The sequence below is a fragment of the Gymnoscopelus microlampas genome (genome assembly GCF_963454915.1).
Source record: "Gymnoscopelus microlampas genome assembly, chromosome: 2".
Taxonomy (NCBI): domain Eukaryota; kingdom Metazoa; phylum Chordata; class Actinopteri; order Myctophiformes; family Myctophidae; genus Gymnoscopelus; species Gymnoscopelus microlampas.
This window is the reverse complement of record NC_139939.1, coordinates 19,709,529-19,732,524: the sequence shown is the minus strand read 5'-3', so window position 1 is coordinate 19,732,524 and position 22,996 is coordinate 19,709,529. Positions and strand designations below refer to the sequence as shown.

The 22,996-nt window shown below is 40.8% G+C and overlaps 1 protein-coding gene across 1 annotated transcript in view; it reads right to left on the bottom strand.

The window, feature by feature from the left end:
- Window positions 1-22,996, bottom strand: part of sorcs1 (sortilin-related VPS10 domain containing receptor 1) — a 280,871-nt gene that overhangs the window by 33,205 nt on the left and 224,670 nt on the right. The window contains exons 12-15 of the mRNA XM_084044273.1: window positions 18,446-18,522; window positions 13,278-13,369; window positions 9,811-9,918; window positions 5,706-5,823 (exon numbers count right to left, since the gene is read on the bottom strand). Of these exons, the coding sequence (XP_083900399.1) occupies window positions 5,706-5,823; window positions 9,811-9,918; window positions 13,278-13,369; window positions 18,446-18,522 (395 nt within the window). The remainder of the gene's footprint in view (window positions 1-5,705; window positions 5,824-9,810; window positions 9,919-13,277; window positions 13,370-18,445; window positions 18,523-22,996) is intronic.

Genomic DNA, 22,996 nt, shown 5'->3' with positions numbered 1-22,996 from the left:
TTTCATGCATTGAAGGAGGCATGAGCTCGGCTCTAGGCTCTCCCTAGGCTGGCAGAGGGGAGTGTAGCGCCCAGGATTACTTAGACAAATGACACTGGGTGAAAAAAATGGGCAACAAAATTGTGGGATAAAAAATGTAAGGAAAAAAAATCGATACAATAATCGTTAAGAAAATGTACAGTAAAAGAGAGAGAGAGAGAGAGAGAGAGAGAGAGAGAGAGAGAGAGAGAGAGAGAGAGAGAGAGAGAGAGAGAGAGAGAGAGAGAGAACAGCTGTTGTCATAACATTGCATTTAGCGTGAATATTATGCATGGTGGCATTAAGCATGTGTGCAGCGCAGCGTAATATGTGAAAGGCACCGCTGCCTCGCCTCTCCTCTGGCTCGCTGGGCGTTCACGCTGGCTGAGTGTTCACGGACTCATGCTGTGTCTCGTGCATGTACCAAAGTTAACAACTACTGCATGGAGAATCTTACACTGGGGAGTGGGCTGCCTGCGTTTCCATAATGGGATTATACAGTAGGATTATTTATTTTAATTTTATTTAGAAACAAAAAATGTGGGACAGAGTCACGAGCCGGCTGAATGAACGAGATTATAATTCTGCTGCAAAGCTGCCTGTATATCATCATAATGTTTTTGGCAATCGATTCTAGATGTAGGCATTTTGCAGACACGCTTATATCCAGAGCGACTTAACCACTGGGACCTCAGCATTCATATTCTGGAGGGGGACGGAAAAAGTGGTCAAAGTACAGTTGTAGTAGCGCAAATCCAGTTCTCTAAGGCTACAGGAGTTAAAGAGTGCAAGACTAGTGGCGTGAACCCTAGTAGTCAACAAAGTAGTAGTAGTAAATAGAGTGCAAAGAAAACAATTACACTGTAAGCTCCACAAAGTCACTGGGATACGCAGCTATTGATCAACTGGGAGAATGTGCTTAGCAGGTGTGTTTAACGAGCCAGTCAAGACTGCTGGCTGTGATGTGGACAACAAAAGACCCCGGAACGGACCTATATATGCCGCTTAAAGCAGTGGTTCTCAACCAGTGGTCCGGGGACCACCACTGGTCCTTGAGGGGCTTCCATTCGGTCCCCAGTCAAATGATGGAGAGTTGGTAACCAAATGGACCCTTAGAGATTTCGCTTTGAGAGCTCTCAAGAGTTAAATTATTGTTAAACATATCATCTGCATTACTTAATTAAGGAATTGTTATTACGGGTCCATTTGGTTTCATTTTACGCTCTCAAGAGTTAAATTATTGTTAAACATCTGCATTACTTAATTAGATCATTTTTATTTTGATCAATGTTTGCCTGTTATCTCTCCTATGGTATTGGGGACAAGCATGGAATTGGCATGGAATTGGGAACAAAATCGTATCCAGTGATAACAAAATATTCAAAGTCTAAGATCTACAAGCTCATAGCTCGGCACTAGGTGCCGCGCTATGAAAATATCCGATCTAGAAGTTCAAAACGTGGCACATTGCGACACGTTGTGAGCTTAAAGGAGCTACACCATGAATTTAAAAAATAATAATAATATTTGATATCATATTGTTTATGTCCCTCAAACGTTTTTCAAAAGGTTTGAGCCTAAATCAAGCCTCAGATATACTCATTCCAACTAATTTCTCTCTGGCTTATAAAGCACTTTCACCTGCAATACCACATTGTCCTGTTTGGCACGGGGCGCTACTGAGCCAGTTTGTATGCATGTTATGTCCTGGTTCTGTGTGGTTCTGATTTTTTTTTTTTGTTAGAACTGAAAAACGGGAGGAATTGTTCCCAGACGTGACGTAGGGTGGGGGAACAAATCTGACGGACTGTTTTCAGACCAATTTACATAAAAACCACAGATAGCCTATGAAAGCCTGCATGCTCGAAGTCGGGTATTTGTTGGAACAGAAGAGAGGTGGGGGAGACCAAAACACACAAAAATGAAGAAAAAGTTAAAATTCATGGTGTAGACCCTTTAAGTATCGGCTATTAGATGTTTTTGAAAAGGTTTTAAAGTGAAAGTGGATAACTATGTCTGTGGATTTTATAAATGAAAGACATCAACAAGAGCTTGAATAACTATTGGATCCATTGGAACCCATTTTCCCCCCTCCTCTTTTCACTGAAAAGTAACAGTATGGGACATACAAGTTTTCCACCCGTCACCAATGATATCTTATAATGAGGGAAGGCAGCGATCAAACAAGATGAGGAGATTGCAGAAACCTGCAGTGGTGGAAAAAGTACTCAAATGTTTTACTTAAGTAAAAGTATCAATACTGCAATGTAGAAGTTACAATTAAAAGTCTGGAATAACATTTTCACTTGAGTAAAAGTACAAAAGTATTAGTATGAAAATGTACTTAAAGTACCAAAAGTAAAAGAACTAAAATGTTTGAAAATAGCAGATCTACAAGCTCACAACGTATCGCGATGCGACGCGTTGAGCTTGTAGATCTGCTATTTTCAAATAGCCTAGGTATAAAATAGTTAAAGTGGGTGATGTAAGTTTTATAATGTATAATTTATATCTGCAAAGTAACTTGTAACTAAAGTTTTCAAATAATTGTAGTGGAGTAAAAGTAAAATATTTTCCTCTGAGATGTAGTGGAGTGGAAAATTGGAAATACTCCGGTAAAGTAAAAGTACCTCAAAATCGTGCTCAAGCAGAGACGTGCAGAGAGATTTGGAGAGGCAGGGGCTGGAATTTCAAAAGGGCACATGCACGGACAAATATGCATGTGTGCGCGCGCGAAATTTTGCGGATATTCGTCGGATTCGGGTACTTTTTTACCCGTTTTTTGTTACTTTATTTCGGTTTTAGGGTTAGGGGTAGGGTTAGGTTAGGGTTATAGATATATAATAAAAAAAACACTTTTTTTAATAATGTTTTTTGGTGGCTTTGGATAAAACATTGGTGGCTATAGCCACCGAAGCCCCCGCCTAACGACGCCACTTATTCTTCTGTATACTGAGTACTTTTACTTAAGTAAAGAAATTGAGTACTTTTCCCACCACTGCTGCTGTGCTGACACAGAGAGAGAGAGAGCGAGAGAGAGAGAGAGAGAGGTAGAGAGAGATATATATGGGCTCCTGCTTGACAAGTAATTTCAAATTAACAGCTATATATATTTTTTTTTTGTCCATACATACCTAATCTGTCTCAAACAATTGGTCCACTGCGTTCAGTTGTGCACTCATTTAGGTTTCGATTGTGTATAATAGACTTCGTTTGCCGGGCAGTATCGCGCACCCAAAAAATAGCCGATCTACAAGCTCACAATGCCTGGCGTTGCGACGCGTTGTGAGCTTGTAAATCAACTATAATTCTGCGCGAGCAGTGCACGGCACGGGGCTCAATTAAGTAAGCTTTACTGCAGGTGCGAGGCCAACGGGCGCAGGGGTTTCTACAGTTTACAGTCAGAGGAGACAAGGGCACTTTTTACCGACAGACAAAAGGGCAGGGGCTCAAGCCCCCTTTGATGTCTATGTGTGCACGTGCATGTGCTCAAGTACTGTACTTGAGTAAATGTACTTAGTTACTTTCCACCACTGGAAAACTGTAACTTCTGCTTTCTTCCAAGATCATTCTGTGACTGCGCTATAGGTGTCACTAGTGAGATGTGGAAACTCTCTCTCTCTCTCTCTCTCTCTCTCTCTCTCTCTCTCTCTGTGTCTGACGGCTGAATTCCACAACAAGAAGAAAAAACTGATTTAAGAAAAAAAAACATGAATGGTCTCAAAATATAAACATTTACATTTTCTTTTATGGGCAAGCTGTCAACTTTGTTCTTGAGTTGACTAGGGGGCTTGCCCTTCTTCTAAAGGGTTTATTGTGCAAGTAATTGGCATGGACCACCGTCCACCTCCATGCTATATATATGTTGGATCATTAGCCCTAGCCGGAGCATATGGCTGTCTGAGCCTATTAGAGCGCTGGGATGCTGAATAAAGGAGCACTCTAATTCTCCTTCTTGGCTTTGGGCCTGAGCAGGTTGAGTGGAGAGACGGTGTGATGTATGCAGGGACTTTTGGATCCACAAAGATCACTGAGAATAAATGGAGAGAATATGCACAAGTGGTTTTTGGGGAGCGGAGAGAGAGAGAGAGAGAGAGAGACACACGCAGCAGCTCGCTCCACTTCTTAACCCTTTAAGACCGGGAACGCGTCCTTATTGTGTCATTTTTTTATTTCTTTGGGCTAATCAAAAAAATAGCAGATCTACAAGCTCATAGCGCGGCACCGAGTGCCGCGCTATGAGCTTGCAGATCTGCAATTTTTTTGAAAAATCATGAAGATTTGTGCAAATATTTGAATTTGTTTATTTTTAAGCAGACATTTGTAACTCACATCTTTGCGTCCCTGGAACAACATATTTTACAAATGTTTGCTTAAAAAATATATATATTCCAAGATTTTCACGATTTTCCAAAAATAGCGGATCTACAAGCTCATAGCGCGGCACTCGGTGCCGCGCTATGAGCTTGTATATCTGCTATTTTTGAATAGCCCAAAGAAATCTAAATATGTCTTCCCGGTCTTAATGGGTTAACTAAGGTCTAAGCCAGTGATCAAACACTATCCTGCCCGAGATGACCCCACGTGTGATTTGAGGGATCCTTTTTTTCCAGCAACTTAACTAGTGCTTTGAAAAGCCTAACAACGCCAGAGCGTGTACAGATCGTGCTTTAATTGAAATTTGTTACAAAGTCGTTTGTCATCTAGAAATAGAAGCCTGCTTGGGTCAGGGCTTTTGGTTACACAGCAGAAGGTGGTGGTGTGTGGAGTGTGTGCAGCAATTGTTAAAAACAGACAGATTAAGTAGTGCCAGGTCTTTGATAAGATGCTTGTTTTTGTGTCAGACTATTATGTTTGTATATCAACTTGTTTTAACTTATGTACTGTACATAGGACCACAATGGAAACTAGTCCCCAGGACTGTTTTTGTGTTATCCTTATATCCTTCCTTTCTGACTGTACGTTGTGCTGTTTACATTTCTGACTAATAAACAGTGGTGGAATTATTATTATTTTTTACCTTTTTTTAAAGTAAAATTATCAATGCTGCAATGTAGAAATACTCTGTTAGAAGTAAAAGTCCAGAATCCAAAATTAACTTGAGTAAAAGTACAAAAGTATCGGTACCAAAATTACTTAAAGTGTGGAGTTTGCATGTTCTCCCTGTGTCTACTAGGGTAGTTAATACCCTCACAAATAGTAATCCTGGTCGCTATACCGCCTCCCCCATGACAGCCGGGGTGCCTGATGGAGGGGAAGGAAACTGGTTGGAATAACGTGTTCCTTCCACGCGCTACGTCCAACCGGGGAAACTCCCCCCTGTCAGGTGATAAGAAGGTCAGTTGGCTCTCATGCATTGAAGGAGGCATGAGCTCGGCCCTGGGCTCCCAAGGCTGGTGGGGGGAGTGTAGCGCCCAGGATCACTTAGAAAATTGGCACCGGGTGAAAATCGTGGGATAAGAAAAATAATAATAATAAAAAAAAGTACTTAAAGTGCCAAAAGTAGAAAGTACGCATTATGCAGACTGTCCCATTCACAAGTTTTCAAATGTATCCACAAGTTTCCTAGGGCGTTGTGGGCATCACATCCTGTCGATTTGACAATGCATCGCGAGTCGCGACGCATTGTGAGCTATTGGGGGCTATTTTCAAATGCCCAAAATGCATACGGCATGGTGTCTTCTTACCTGATCGTGTAGGTGCCACGTCTGATAGTCGGCCTCGGTGCACCTCCTGTTGAAGATGGACCTGAAGTCTATCTTCACCAGCTGCCATTCAGAGCGATGACTGACATGGCCAAATATCCTGGAAAATAGCCAAGCACACATTGTATTGTCTGGTATACACACTGCACAGATAATGACCTGGCAAATGCACTGAGTATCAAAGAGGTGAAAATATAATAGGAGGGAGAGAGAGGGGGGGAGGAGGGGGGGGTGTTAGGGCTTAAATATCTTGCTCAGGGAAACTTTGACACGTATACACTCTCTTGCTTTGTGAGGTTGCCCCTTGGTTTATGTTACTGCCAAGTCCACTAAATGTATTCCACTTACGTTTAATACCCTTAAAGGGGAAGACCACTCATTTTCAACATTGAACTATGTCACATGACCTCAATCAATTATCCTTTTGTAGGCAACACAGAAGGGGGGGGGGGGGCTTTTTTTCTTATTTCCACACAATAGTTCTAAGGTGTATCAAAGACATAGTTCAATGTTGAAAATGAGTGGTCTTCCCCTTTAACCCTGCAAGACCCACAGTTGTAAATGTGCAATATTTGTATTTTATAAAAAAAAAAGAAAAAAAAAGGGTATAAATCATTTGTTTTCCTGTTCTTTTTTTTCTCCACCTAAACATCATCATTGGATCCTATTGTTTAGTCTTACAATATGCCATTGGCCAGGATATTTGCATATAAATAGGCTACCCCCCACAGAGGCAGGAAACATCACAACTTCCAAAAATCCTTGAAGGAAGAACAATCGCTTTTTCAATGGACGGGATTCCTCACAAAAAAGTAGGCTAAGTAATATTTTTTGGGTGATCATTTGATCGTTTGAATGTCTTTTGTTCTATTCGGGTTTTTTGTAACTTTGGAATTTTACTTTACTTTGACTTTGATTTTACTTTGATGTATGTGTTTGAAACTTCCACAAAGGATTATGATTTTGTGATTCATCATCACGGCTATCATGTTGTTGTTGGTTATCGTCGATTGGAAAGCACTTTTTTTTTGGTCAACTGTGCTCTAATAAATAAAGATGACTTGACTTGACTTGACACTGAGCGAGCCAAAGGTCAGGAACAACTGACCGGCCTCTCTACCCACTCACTCACGGCCGCTTCCAATGTTTTGAGAGCAACTTTGAAATCGTCGAGCCTCTCCCTTCACGGTGGAAGGCGTCACGTTCGCTGCTAAGCCGGGAAAGCGCGAGCCTAACAGTGTGAATATCAATGTTTTCCGAGTATAGTCCAAAAGAATGATCTGAATCCAAGGTTATGAGACTAAGCAGATAAATATTCTGTCACAAACTAAATTGGGAGGGCGTGTTTCTCGGTGCTGACCGCCTCACTATTCATACCACAGCAAATTTATCACAATCAATCTGTCAATTAGCTCGCGAGGCGCACTGCCATGACAGGCACTCACTGTAAAAAATGAGTACAAATTTTTTTTTTTCAAAAAGAGTGCGCGATGGTCTTATGAGAACTAATGGTGTGTCTGCGAGCACAGAGCCTCGAGATCTCGAAGAAAAAACTATAAATCGCCATTTTCTTCAGTGAAATCCTCAAAAACATGTCCTGTCCCAACCCCTCCCTATGCCTTGCAAGTGATGTCTCATCTGCATCAAACAAAAATGCGAGTTTTTGAGTAATCCCCCCATTGTCTGCTATTCCCTTTATTCTCTCTGTGGCGCCTTATCTACTGTCTACTTTGTTGTGCTTTGGCGGTGTCGCGCACCGAAAAGAGCCGATCTACAAGCTCAAGCTCCGTGACGTGTTCAGTGGTGGAAAAAGTACTGAAATGTTTTACTTACTGTAAGTAAAAGTATCAATACTGCAATGTAGAAGTACTCTGTTACAAGTAAAATTCCGGAATTCAACATTTACTTGAGTGAAAGTACAAAAGTATTGGCATCAAAATGTACTTAAAGTACCAAAAGTAAAAGCGACGCGTTGTGAGCTTGTAGATCTGCTATTTTCAAATAGCCTAGGTATAAAATAGGGCTAAAGTGGTTAATGTATGTTTCATAATATCATAATTTATATCTGCAAAGTAACTAGTAACTAAAGTTTTCAAATAATTGTTGTGGAGTAAAAGTACAATATTTGCCTCTGAGATGCAGTGGAGTAGAAGTAAAAGTAATTAGAAATTGGAAATACTCAAGTAAAGTACAAATACCTCAAAATTGTACTTAAGTACAGTACTTAAGTAAATACACTTAAACTTAGTTACTTTCCACCACTGCGTGTCGTGAGATTGTAGATCGTCTATATTTTGGTGCGCGACCAGGTTATAAATCTGCCATGAGTCTCTCTCTCTGTCTTGCCTCTCTCTCCAGCTGTGCCCCATGGTTTCTCTCTGGACTACAAACCCTTGACTGTCACTCTGTCCCCTTTGGCAGGTGCCATAAAACATTGATGTAATGGGCTGAGGAAACATTCCGGCAAACATGTCCCAAAAGTTCTCCATCTCTGCTGCATTAACCTGTTCGATCCGGGAACGCGTCTCTGACATTTTTTAGATTTCTTTGGGCTATTCAAAAATAGCAGATCAACAAGCTCATAGCGTGGCACCGAGTGCCGCGCTATGAGCTTGTAGATCTGCTAATTTTTTTTTTAAATCGTGAACATTTGTGCAAATCTTTAAATGCATATTTGTGTATATGAACCTTTGTAAAATATTTAGTTCCAAGGACCCCCCTCCCCCAGAAGCAAAGATTTGAGTTACAAATGTTCACTTTAAAAGAATATATATTCAAAAGTTTGCACACATTTTCAAGATAAAAAAAAAATAGCAGATCTACAAGCTCATAGCGCGGCACTCGGTGCCGCGCTATGAGCTTGTAGATCTGCTATTATTGAATAGCCAAAGAAATTAAAAAAAAATGACACAGACCGCGTTCCTGGTCTTAAAGGGTTAAGAGGAGTAACGCCAGGTCATGCTGTATACGGCGTCTGTGCCGTTCGGCATTTTGAAAGAAGCTACAGGTTTTGGAGAGCAACTTTCTTCTGTTTCTTTCTTTCTTTCTTTCTTTTTTTCCAACTGATACGGCTTGATCATTTTGATCATTTCCCTCATGTTCTTCAAATGGACGGTTATGCTGTCGCCGGCCGCCACTGCATTGATCTCTCCTGTGATCTGAATCCAAAGAAGATGGACAGTTTTGATGTCGGCTAGACCTTGAGAGAGAAATCTTTCTTATTCATGAAAGGAAATCAGGCAGTCGAGAAATGCTGATTCCAGCATTACGTACACGCACGTGTGCGTGTGTGCGTGTGCGCGCGCGTGTGTGTGTGTGTGTGTGCGTGCGTGGAAAAATGGTTGCTTTATGGTTGAAAAAAGATTTTTAGCCATTCAGGTTGGGGTTATGGGTTAGGATAAGTTATTTAGAAGTTAGTTTTAGGGGTTAGGGTTAGATTTGTGCCTGGTTTATACTGAGTTGCGTGTCATGCACCGGAAAATAAAAATAATACAAGCTCACACGTTGTGAGCTTGTAGATCTGCTATATTCTTTGTTTTTAAATGGCAAGGAGTTGCAAAAATGTCGTTCATAAAACCGACGTCCTAAAATGTTGATACCCTCACAAGTATAGCATACAAAGGAGTGCGCGCGCGCGCGTGCGTTGGGCCTCTTCCTTAGTTCCTTCACAGGTTTTACCAATGGTACTAATGAAGGCTCTGTTCAATTTAGTGTAGCACAGTGGTTCTCAAAACTTCATTTCAAGGACCCCCATAACTCTGAGAGTGTACGAATGGAACCAAATGGACCCGTAAGGGTCCATTTGGTTCCATTTCTACACTCTTAGAGTTACACACCCGAGGCCATTTGGAACCCCCTCAAGGAACCCTGAGAGTGTTTCCAGTGAGCCAACATGCACAACATCAGCACCCTGACTCTGTTTGACCAGAATGGAACAGAGCCTTCGTTAGCATCATTGGTAACACCTGTTAAGGAACTTAAGGAAGAGGCCCAATTTCTTTCCAATATGGCTGCTGTGCACAGAGCCTATTGTACACACATGCACGCACACATACACATACATAAACACACACACATGCACACTCACGTCATAATGAGAGTCTCTTCCCCCGGCTCTCCAAGCACCCCGTCCACAAACAGAGGGGAGTTGGTGAAGCTGTACTTGTTCCACTGCCGACCTTCATCAAAGCTCAACCTGCAAAAAACAGCACAGCATCAAAGGACCGTTCTGACGTTATATAACAAGAAATACGTTGTTTTAACCCAGTGGTTCTCAACCAGTGGTCCGGGGACCACCACTGGTCCTTGGGAGGGGTACCAGGGGGTCCCCAGCTAAATGAGTTAACATAGCGTCACAATAATTTTAACCACTTAGCTCTGGCTATTCAAAAATAGCAGATATACAAGGTCATAGCGCGGCTCCGAGTGCCGCGCTATGACCTTGTATATCTGCTATTTTTGAAAAATCTTGAAAATGTGTGCAAATCTTTTAATATAAATATTATCAAAAGCAACATTTTTTAACTAAAATCTTTGCTTCTGGGGGTCCCTGGCACAAAAAAAAAATCTCATGGGGGTCCTCGGCCAAATATATATCAATTTAGGGGTCCTTGGCATGAAAAAGGTTGAAAACCACTGTTTTAACCAAAGTGAGTCCACACCGGAAATATATAACGACAAACGATAGTGGTGAATGATATGGTCTGGATCACTTTCAGAGTGATTTTCACGAACGATAGAAACGCTGACAGCCAATCACAATACACCAGAAGGACATCTGCGATGCAATCGGTCTCTCTCACCCTCTGAATCACATTATTAGTTTTATAATTAACGGAGATGAGGAGACGATTATAAAGATAAAGAAAAACTTGATTGTCCATTACATTTGACGTCAAATGGAAATGGCACACTGGCATTCCAGACCAGTATACAGTTTGTTTTCAGTGGCAGGCATAGGTAATGTGGTAATACCTCAGGTACAGTAAACTCTCAAATCTCATTAATATAATTAATCAGTCAGGTTATCTATATATTATATACAGTACAGTATCCTATTGCATGTGTCTTTCAGCACCACTGTCACAGAGGCAGAGATCTCTCTCTCTCGCTCTGTGTGTGTGTGTGTGTGTGTGTGTGTGTGTGTGTGTGTGTGTGTGTGTGTGTGTGTGTGTGTGTGTGTGTGTGTGTGTGTGTGTGTGTGTGTGTGTGTGTGTGTGTGTGTGTGTGTGGGCGCTCCCACGTAGTTGCAGACAGCACAGCACGTTTTTTCTCTGCCACTGTTAACAGAACGTTATCGTTAATCGTTCATCAGTGTGGACGCTCACGTAATCATCGTTACAGTTATCATGCTTGGTGGGAATGGCCGTTTACAGTAAAAAAAAATCTAATCATAAGCCAATAATGACCCTTGACCTTTTTCATTTCAAAGAGTTCCAGTTTGATATGCATTAGTCCACGGACCTAGAGGAACCACATGGACCCGTAAGGGTCCACTTGTACAGTCTCAGAGTTAAAGGGATATTTCACTTTCAAAAACACTTTTGGTCAATGTATCGTCTACTCAGGCTTTTGTCAGCCCCCCAGACAGTTTTTAAGTTGCTTGATTCAGTACTTAGATATTTGATATACTATATACTATACTAACCCATTGTAACTTCAAACTCCATTTTAACCATGTTCATCAGAAACCCGTCCATGGTTCTGGTAGCCTCGGAAACCCATGCCTTTTTTTTTGTTTCAAAAGAAAAAAAGCCTGGGAGAACCTTTCAGGAACGCTGGTCTTAGGACCTTGTTACCTCCTAACCAATCAGAGTGCTCCAAACCCAGGCGCTGGAATCCAGCGCCTGGGTTTGGCTCCGCCCTTCAAGACCATCGATTGGGCTCGTTCTTTCAGTCTATGGTTCTGGTGACTGATATCGTCCTTCTAATACGTGAGGAGGCCGTGTTTTTTCAATTACTTTTTTCATTTATTTCTAATATTTTTTGGGGGAAAATGAAAAAAATGTAATACAATAAATTGGAATGGAATAAGTTATACAATGAATATCAAATATCAAAATACTGAATCAAGCAACTTAAAAACTGTCTGGGGGGGGGGCTCACAAAAGCCTGAGTAGACGATAAAATGACCCAACGTTTTTTTTTTTAAGTGAAATATCCCTTTAAGGCCCGTTCAAAGCAGTATAACTATCCTACTATAATTCTAGTAACCTCTGTGCGTTTGTAGTGGAGGTGTTTGTAGTGGAGGTGAAGCTACCCGGTTCTCCTCACTGGCTGGACCAATTGCTCTGATTTTTTACACAGCCATTGACCATTACCATCTGAACTTAACTGTGAAGCCCGTTTTTCGATTTCATCAAATCTCAGCTTCTTATTAACGTTTTTGTGTCAAACACTGTCGCGCATATCCCCCCACGGATGCGCTGCGCCGACCGGGTATGGTCTAGTAACTATAACTATAACTATAACTATAAATATTATCGTTCACCATTGTCTTTGTTGTAGCTGTGGTGTGAACTCTGCCAGCCACTTGAGTTAGAATGATTTTAAATAAAACTATATCTTTATAGTCATCAATATAGTTATAGTGCTTTGTGCGAACCCCTTCACGAACCTGTAATGCCCCGAGGGGCCCCCTGGGATTCCCTGGACCCCCCCCCACGAACGAGAACCAGGTTTCCTATTATATTCCGAACGACAAGTAACGCTCAGTGGACGATGAAGAGACAGAGGGAGCTACAATAATTCCCCAAGTCAGACACTATCTACATAAGTGGTGGAGAAAACTGAACGACAGACGGTCATCACAGAAGAATAAATTCCACGCCCCGGCAGGGTTGTTAAGCCATTAAGACCGGGAACGCATCCGTGTCATTTTTAAGATTTCTTTGGGCTATTCAAAAATAGCAGATATACAAGCTCGTAGCGCGGCACCGAGTGCCGCGCTACGAGCTTGTAGATCTGCTATTTTTGAAAAATCGTGACGATTTTTGCAAATCTTTTGATTTGATTCCATTTTTAAAGCGAACATTTGTAACTCAAATCTTTGCTTCTGGGGGTCCTTGAAACAACATATTTTGAGATGGGGGTGGTCGGTGGACGAATACATATCATTTTGGGGGTTCTTTACATGAAAAAGGTTTGAGAACCACTGATATAGCAACATACGTTTAAAAAAAAAAAAAAAAAATAGGATTTAGAAGACATTTGTAGAATCCAAAGAAGCAAAGAATTGAGTTACAAATGCTCGCACTAAAGATTTGCACAAATGTTCACAATTTTTCAAAAAAATAGCAGATCTACATGGTGCCGCGCTATGAGCTTGTAGATCTGCTATTTTTTTCAATAGCCAAAGACATCTAAAAAAATGACACTAGATGCGTTCCCGGTCTCAACGGGTTAAAGTAGAAATAATTACTTTTTCCCCCTGCCTTTGAGATGTACTAATTTGCCTGCGTTTGACTATAGCGTCAGGCTCGGAACGCTTCTTCCTTCCTCCCGGGGAATGAGTCACGCTGTGACGAATGGCGGCTCCCGGCAGTAATGACTCACCACAGGTGTCGGATGGGGAGAGGAGTGTGTCTTATGGCCACCAGGGCTCCGCCTTGGTCTAGGTACAGCACGGCGTACTCCTCATCAAAGATCTATACGCAGGCACACACAGAGAGAACGCATGGAAGATTTAGAGCAGCGGGGTTGAATAACAGCTCGTTATCTCCTAGTCTTTATGAACTAATATAGGGAAACACTTGAAAGATATAGATGTAGACAGTGGTGGGGAAAAAGTACTCACGTGTTTTACTTAAGTAAAAGTATCAATACTGCAATGTAGGCATACTCTGTTACAAGTAAAAGTCTGGAATTCAAAATGTACTCGGGTGAAAATGCAATAGTATTGGCATCAAAATGTACTTAAAAGTACCAAAAGTAAAAGTAGTCATTGTGCAGAATGTCCCGTTTCAAGTTTTCAAATGTATAAAAAATATTTTGAAAATAGCCGATCTACCAGCTCACAATGCGTTGCGAAAAATGGCCGAAATGTATATAGGGCTGAAGTGGTTAATGTATGTTTTGTAATAATAGTCAAAATCAACAAAGTAACTAAAGTTTTCAGATAATTGTAGTGGATTGGAAATTGGAAACACTCCAGTAAAGTAAAAAATACCTCACAATTGTACTTAAGTACAGTACTTGAGTAAATGTACTTACACCACTGGATATAGATACACACACACATGTGCATTAGTATACTTGAGAGGACATCGTCATTTTAGGATGGTGATTTTATTAATAGCATTTTCAACCCTTTAACTAAAGCCGGAAATAGCCAATCTCCAACGCGTCGCAGTGCTGCTATTTTTAGTGTGGGACATTGGTGCGGAGCTATGTATAAATCATACAGTAACTACAATCCTAACCCCTAACCTCTTAAATGTCTAATCCCTAACCCCAAACTCAATCTTTTCCTGATTGTAAGTCTAACTCCCCAATTATTATTATTATTATTATTATTATTATTATTATTTTATTTTTAAACAACCATTTCTCTTGTGAGGACAATAAGGGACATATGTCCTGTTTCTTAAATAAATTGCACTACTGTATGTGTGTGGGAACATTTTAGCCTACCATTGGCAGACTGATGACGCAAGATCACTCACAGCACACGTTCCTCCACATGATCAGTCTGGCAATGCAAGGCTAGGAACATTTGGCCCTCACAAGTGATGTAAGTGATATATGACAGACCACCAGCTGCCATAGACGAGCAACACATATTTAATGAACAGCACATTCGGTGGGAAAACCGCCAAATGTTACTAAAGTAACACCAATGTGCACCATGGCTTTATACCTGTGTGTGTGTGTGTGTGTGTGTGTGTGTGTGTGTGTGTGTGTGTGTGTGTGTGTGTGTGTGTGTGTGTGTGTGTGTGTGTGTGTGTGTGTGTGCGTGCGTGCGTGCGTGCGTGCGTGCGTGCGTGCGTGCGTGCGAGCGTGTGTGTGTATTTTTTTTATGCAATCGACCAGAAGTAGAAAACGCGTGTGCGTTCGCCGAGATGACGTGTTTAACCATTAATTAGCTTGTTTGTAAGACATGCTAAATGCTTACGTTCATGAGCGGGGTTTTTATTGATGTAGCATACTGTATTTTTGTCGTAGAACAACATGTGAAAATTCCTTAAGCCTGTGTTAATCACAGACCTTATTTCAGACATTTACCCAAAACCCCCTTTTTTTTTTAAAACATACACTTTGAGAGCGATAAGCAGGGAGTGAAAAATGCTTCCTGATTTTGGGGTTTTGGAACTACATACATCGCCTCTCAGACTATATGACTGTGTTGCTGTAGTAGTCCTATTTAAAGTAATATAGGCCTATCCTTTACACAGTCCAGTCAAATAGCAGGTTTTGACTTTCAGTAGTCTGGTTTTAATAGCCTCTCTACTATTCATCATCATGCTCTGAATGAGTCTCAATGACACAGCATAATACAACCATTTAGATGCAACAGTCAACAGCCCTCTTTCCTTGTACAACAGCACTCTTTTTTAATTTTCCTTTCCTCCTCAATCTGTCTCACAACATCTCTATTGTCATTTCTGGTTTCTTACTTCTATTCACATTTGTCCTTACTTTAACTGAAAGAAAAAAGAAAAAAAACGCCAGATTTATTCTGAGTAGGTTTTTTGCTTTTAAGATTGTGGTATGTGCTTTTATATTGTTTTGTTGTTAATACATAAAGGTGAATGAAATAGATGACGCTACAGACAGTGTTTCTCTATAGACTGGTGTTTGTGCACCATAGAATCCTTCTGACCAATCACCACAGGCAAGCGCTGAACCAAAACACGCCCACCCATCTGTCAACTATGTCTATGAGTTGGAGTAGCCTAGATATACCTGTAAATAAGAGTGATTTCCTTTGCATGTTTGTCAGTGACACAAGGGAGACATCAGTCTCAAGGCAAGCCAGGCCAGTGGGAATTGTCCTTAATTTCCCGAAGGCCATTCCGGTCCAACACGCACGGATGCACACACACGCGCGCACACACACACACACACACACACACACACACACACACACACACACACACACACACACACACACACACACACACACACACACACACACACACACACACACACACACACACACACACACACACACACACACACACACACACACACACACACACACACACACACACACACACACACACTTTGCAGCCTTGAAATACAAGAAGTAGAAGTTGTTCTCCCACAGGCAACTTTATTACATCCTTGATTTTACATCTCTTATTCGAGATCAAGACAAAGTGTGGAAAACACAGCACTTTGACAGACAGGTAGGTACCTACCTGTCTGTCTGTCTAACTATTTATTGTCTCAACACATACAACTGCAAACCTCTTCAATAACTTGTATATAACTGATAACTTGTACTGTATATAACGTTTAGGGTGCAGCACACAAACTATACGACTATTCAAAAAAAGCGAGAAGTCACAGAAGTCAAATGAGCTATAGAGCAGGGGTCTTAAACGTTTTCAGGCCAACGTTATATTGTATAAAATGGTGTTTCAGATTTAACTTTTTCCGTTTACTTGGTCTGCTCTTTTTTCTCCTCTACACCAAACCTCTTTGCCATAAAATAGCCGATCTGTAGATCTGCTATTTTTGGCTAAAGTTCTCCTCAGAAAAGGGATGCTAGGGTTCAAGTGGTTAATGTAAAAAAATTATAATCATATCATACAAAGATTTGGCGGACCCCCTGTAGTAACTCTGAGGACCCCCTAGGGGTCCCGGACCCCCTGTTGAAGACCCCTGGTTTAGATGTTCATCGTGATGATAATACTGTAGGTTGAACAAATCAGGACATCAGGATAACTCCATCCCACCGAGCAACACAAACACACATACCCACCCACACACACACACACACACACATGCCCACACACACACATGCCTATTAGGATTTGATCTTGTCATCTCACTGTTTCATGCGGTTACAGAAACAAGTGTCATAATGTGATGCTGGCATAAGGAGAGGGTCGCCCACAGGCGCTGTGCGGAAGAACCGAATCTAATTACTCCTAAGATTTCATTTGGTTATCGCTCCCACTGAAACACTGAACAGGGTGTGAGGATGCGGTGATATCATCAAGAGAGTGGCAGATCTGTTAGTCTGCTGTACCCCCTCAGCTGGATACTAACAGACTAGCTACTTATTTTAACTAAGTACATCTACTCAAGTACTGTACTTAAGTATAATCTTGAGGTATTTGTTACTTTACTGGGGTATTTCCAATTTGCAGTAATTTTACTTCTACTCCACTACATCTGAGAGGCAAATATTGTACTTTTACTCCACTACAATTATTTGAAAACTTGAGTTACTACTTTGTAGATTTTGATTATCATTACAAAACATACATTAACCACTTCAGCCCTATATACATTTCGGCCATTGATAGATAGCCGATCTACAAGCTCACAATGCGTTGCGATGCGACGCATTGTGAGCTTGTAGATCTGCTATTTTCAAAAGATTTCTATAGATTTGAAAACTTGTGAAACGGGACATTGTACATAATGAGTACTTTCTACTTTGGTACTTTAAGTACATTTTGATACCAATACTTTAGTACTTTAACACAAGTAAATTCTGGATTTCTGACTTTTACTTGTAACAGAGTATTTCTACATTGCATTATTGATACTTTTACTGTTGTGAGTACTTTTTCCACCACTGCTTTTGAGAGGGACAAATTTGTATTGGCCATGTGGTTTATAAGTGAATGTCTGAAACGCTGATACCATATCAATCAGCGAATCTAAAGCCTGATTCATAATCATAATTAATCGCAAGCGTTGTCGCGTGGCGAAAACAGTCAACGTAAAAGCGTACAACGTGCGCATACGCGTCACGTTGAGAGCTTGTAGTAGGTCGGCTATATTTGGCACGCCATACCATTAGTGCGATTCGTGCCGCGAAGCATAACATTCCGATGACCAGACATTTCAACATTAAAGGACGACTTCACCCATTTTCAACCTATCTTCATATAATAGGTCCTCACTAGTGCTCATGATAAAACTGTACCATTTTTTTCTACTCAGTCTGTGTCTCATAGGAGGGCTGTGGACAGTTCAGAAACCCGTCTACCAGTGACATCATCGATGGGGAATCCAAGTTAATAGAAACTGCAGGCTTTGTATTCCTGGAAAGTTGCAATGCAATAATAGAAGCCATAAAATCTTGTTGAAAAAAAAAATCTGCCTAATGATGATGTCATAGGTAGACGGGTTTCTGGACTGTCCACAGTCCTCCTATGAGACACAGACCAAGTAGATTTTTTTTTTACAATTTTATCATGAGCATTAGTGAGGGCCTATAATATGACGATAGGTTGAAAATGGGTGAAGTCGTCCTTTAACTACCAAATTGTCCTCGTTTTCGCCGCAATTAAATGAATAATACTTGTTTTGAGTGCTTGTTTGTCATGTACTGTTCTGTTTAAAGGTGCAGTCACTAGGTGTGCCTATGTGTTAAAATAATTGTCCCCCATCCTGATGAAAACAACAACAATTAATGAATAATAGTCAAATGAGGCTTCATGCTCTGCATGTGTGTAAAGACAAAGCAAAGCATTGGCTTCCACCTATACAAACATAAGAGCGGCATGTTATTCATTATACATTAAAATAAGTGCTCTCACCTGTCTCCATGTGTTGCCTGCGTCCGAGGTGATAAACACGCTGACGTTGCTCGTGGTGAGCTCTGAACCGATGGAGCCTGGAAACAGAGTGCGGGGGAAGGGGGTGTGGGGGGGGGGTTAATATAGTGGAATAGATGGGCGGAGGCAGGCTAAGTGTAGGGGTGAGAGGTCAAACCACTCTCTAACCACAGCACTTACAGTACGTGTAGGTATAAACGGTGAAACGCATAATTGAACTAGATTCACGATAGAAGGCATGCAGTGATATAGTCTGTAGCGTGTGGGATAATAAAAAGAAAAGGCCCATAAAATGCTTTATAGATTTTAGGCAAATGTATCTATAAATGCGACATCATAAACTGGCCTCTGCAGTACATACCATGAGAATGGTTACTGCAAGTACTCTGTCAACGGGTACAATTGGTATTGCGTAACCTTTAGAGTTAGTTCCTTTAAGTCTGTGTGTCCCTATGGGTCGTAGGGCTGGTAACTTTCCTCAGAAAAGATTTTCCAATATTGGTCTTAAAAAGTGGCAGATATTCGAATATATTCAAATGCTGTTGTTGTTGTTGTTGTTGTTGTTGTTGTTGTAGTACATCAATCAATACTTCTTCCAATTGCCACTAGCTTCTTTAGCAGTTTCTCTTGATACTGCTTTTTCACGAGTTGTAAGTGTTTCAAGCCACGAATGGTTCAAATAGCCAGGAGATACAGACACCAAAGTAATACGTTCGTTTTACACAGTCAATGGTTCCATTGCACGTTTGAAAGAGGAACTTAGACCTACTGTACTAATGCGTCATTCTCACCAAGTAGCCCATAACTGCATTTACGTATGTGAATGTTCCGGTTGGGGACATTCACATAGGCAAATGCCGAGTAAGTCCCATTAAGGTACACATATGGTTATCTTTTAGTTCTTGATGTAAGAACTTTTTCTTCCTCCAAGTGGAATAGAGACACATCATTTTGTGAGATAATGTACAAATTTGAAGCCTATCAAGGATACATCCAGGATCACATTCCTTGATATATACTGATGGAATGGCATGTATAAGACGACAAGACGAATGGATCAATATGGTCTTCATTTCTTGTATCATTTCATGTTACTATTTCAGTGCGAAAGATGCATTGAAGATAAGGTGGTTTGGAAGATCTCCAAAACCACCTCCGGAGGGGGTCAGAGATGCATTTGACAGCATTACCATGCACCATTTACCAGCAGTGACTATTTTCCTTTTAATTATCATATCTGCTCAATGGAATCCTACATTGGTGCTGAGGCATCTAGCCCGTACGCCTCTCTGAGTGAACAGATGTGTAATCATAGTACCAATATCAGCCAACCTTCCATTATAACAAACCCCTTCACACTAGAGGCATTTCTGAACGGAGGTTATGAAATAACCCATCATGATATCAACTCCACATAACTGATATCTGGTGTGAGTTAGACAGAGACTTGTGTAGTACTAACACATTCATACACAGTAAAATCTAAGAGTTAATTAAACTGTAAAATTTGACCCATAAGTATACATCTTCTCACTTAATTATGTAATTCCTTTTGTAAACCTGTCATAGTGATATCTTTGTCAATCACATTTTCCTCAAGATAAGCTGTGACACGCAACTGACCACATTTTATCTTCACCACCAGCGAAGGTTGACAATTTCCTGCCGTTTCCAACAACTTATGCTAATCAATATATATGTGTGTGTGTGTATACACACACACACACACACACACACACACACACACACACACACACACACACACACACACACACACACACACACACACACACACACACACACACACACACACACACACACACACACACAATTAAAAGGAAAATAGTCAGTCACTGCTGGTAAATGTGTGTGTGTGTGAGACAGACAGACAGACAGACAGACAGACAGACAGACAGACAGACAGACAGACAGACAGACAGACAGACAGACAGACAGACAGACAGACAGGACAGGAGTCAGGAGTGAAGCTCCATCTTACAAGTGCACATGATGCAACATGATGCTGCTGTGACAACAACACTGGATGTTTAATTTGAACATCTAAAAACAGTAGATTACTCAATACCAAACTATGTTAAGAACAATTGGCTACAGTTTGTGGGAAACCTTACAACATACCATGCAATCTCTAAAACTGGACAAACGTAGATCCTCTCTAACAGCCTTCAATGAACATTATCACAAACGCAAACACAATAGCTATTTTTACTTATTATCTATACTTAGCCCCCTCCTTTTTTACCCTCTACACCAATTTTCATCACTCTATAAGCTTACAACATGTCAAATTGCGACGCATTGTGAGCTTGTAGAACTGCTATTTTTGCTGAATGTTAGTCTATGCAGAATTTGATTATGACATGCAGAGAGCAGGGTTCATGTCCATGTGTGACCTGCCTGGTTAAGTAATCAAAATATAAATTAAGTAAATTATAATAGACTTGGACTGTACAGAAATTGGACTGTAACAGAGTTTTTCCTTCATGGCTTCCTCATGAAACAAAATGTATGTGAAAGGCCTTGACGACCTTGATGGCAGGTCCTTATTTGGTCATCAGGAACATGACATCAATCTGTAATCTCAAGTCTTCATCAGGATGTGATAGTGGTCTGAGAGTGTCAGCGTTTAGTAGCGTATATAAGTACCAAGTTTTGAGTGTGGATGTTAGTAAGCATTCCATCTCAACTTGACACCTGTGCTGTACCTCGAAGCCATGAAGACTCTCTGTATCCTCTCTCTGACATTCATGATGGTCTACGCAGCACCACGTCATGCAGGAGACCAATATCAAAATCACAACAAGACTCTTTCTGAAGAAGCTCTGAGACTGTGCGCAATGAAAGATGATGTGGAGACCATGACAAAACATCGCAATGTAAGTTACATTCAGTGTTGCAAGATCGTCTGCATAATGTATTCTTGAAAATCATTACGATTAATCGTCTTCTTTCTGATCTCTAAACAGGCGTTAATGAGGGAGCGCATCTACGCAGCAACAGAGGGAGAACCAGCCAACCCATGCGTGGTATGTTGTAAAGTTTCTTAACCCATTGAGTGCCAGAACTTTTTTTTTTTTTTTTACGTTTTGTTTATTTGTTTTTGTTTTTTACATACTCCTAGGTAGTGCAATTGAGTGCCATAATTGCCAGATTTTTAAAAATATTATTTTGTCCCAGTGCCAGAGTTTTTTTCAAGGTAAAAAAAAAGTGCTTAGGAAGCGAGATACAGCCTTTTTCAGTTATACGCTAAACAAGGAGTGGATGGAGCTGCAAATCTTCAGATGATGATATCTTGGGTTCTGAACATGTTTTTCAAAAAAAAAAAAATTTTTAATACTATTTTTTCAAAAACACGTCAAACACGTCATTGGCACGTTGCGCCATAGCGGTAAAAACACGTGAAACACGTTAATGGCACTCAATAAGTTAACATAGTTTGGTATTGAGTAATCTACTGTTTTTATATGTTTTAATTAAACATCCAGTGTTGTTATCACAGCAGCATCATGTTGCATCGTGTGCACTTGTAAGATGGAGCTTCACTCCCGACTCCTGTCTATTTCAACCCTGACAGGCAATAAAATGTTGGCTATTGTATTCTGTAACGTGTTCTGTCTTCTTCCCAGGATAAATTCTTCTGTTTGGCTGAGAAGAGTCTGGTTAAATTTGTATATGAACATTCACCTCGACCTCTGAACGGCACAGAAGAACAGCTGAACAGCTTTTCACATCTCCAAGCAGCCCTGCGGTTGTACAACAAGGTAAAAAGTCTACCTACAGTAGGCTCACCAACATTCATACACTGCTTATTTGAATATGCCTTTATGCAAACCACATGTGTACAATAATGTGTTCATGTTGCTCTCATGTTTTTGTTTTCTTCAGTGGCGTGCACAGACATTTTGAGGGGCAGGTGCTCAAGTAAATTATACTTTTTTTTGTTTACTTGGCCTGCTCTTTTTTCCCTCTACACCTATACCTCTTTGCCAAAAATAGCCGATCTACAAGCCCACAACGCCTCGCAGCGCGAGGCGTTGTGGGCTTGTAGATCGGCTATTTTTGGCTAAAGTTCTCCTCAGAAAAAGGATGCTAGGTTTCGAGTGGTTATGGTAAAAAGATAAATCACATAAAGAAAAATCATATCACATAAAGATTTGGCGGACCCCCTGTAGTAACTCTGAGGACCCCCTAGGGGTCTCGGACCCCCTGTTGCAGACACCTGCTGTAAACTGAAGGAAAAAAAAACTTTTTTTAAATTTTATTCGAAAGGGCACTTCTGGTCAAGAGGGCAAAGGGCAGTTGCTCTAGCACCACCTAGAGTCTATCTGTGCACGTCCCTGGTTTTCTTTATTTGTGGGAAGGGTCTCAAATGTGCATTGTATTGTCACAAGCAATTGTTACTTTGTTTTGGATGCAGGGTACCGAGTGTGAGCTGGGACATTCCAATAAAGAAATACAACTGCTCGCATTTCTGAAACATATCCCCGCCTGTATCAGCAAGAAGGATTGTCC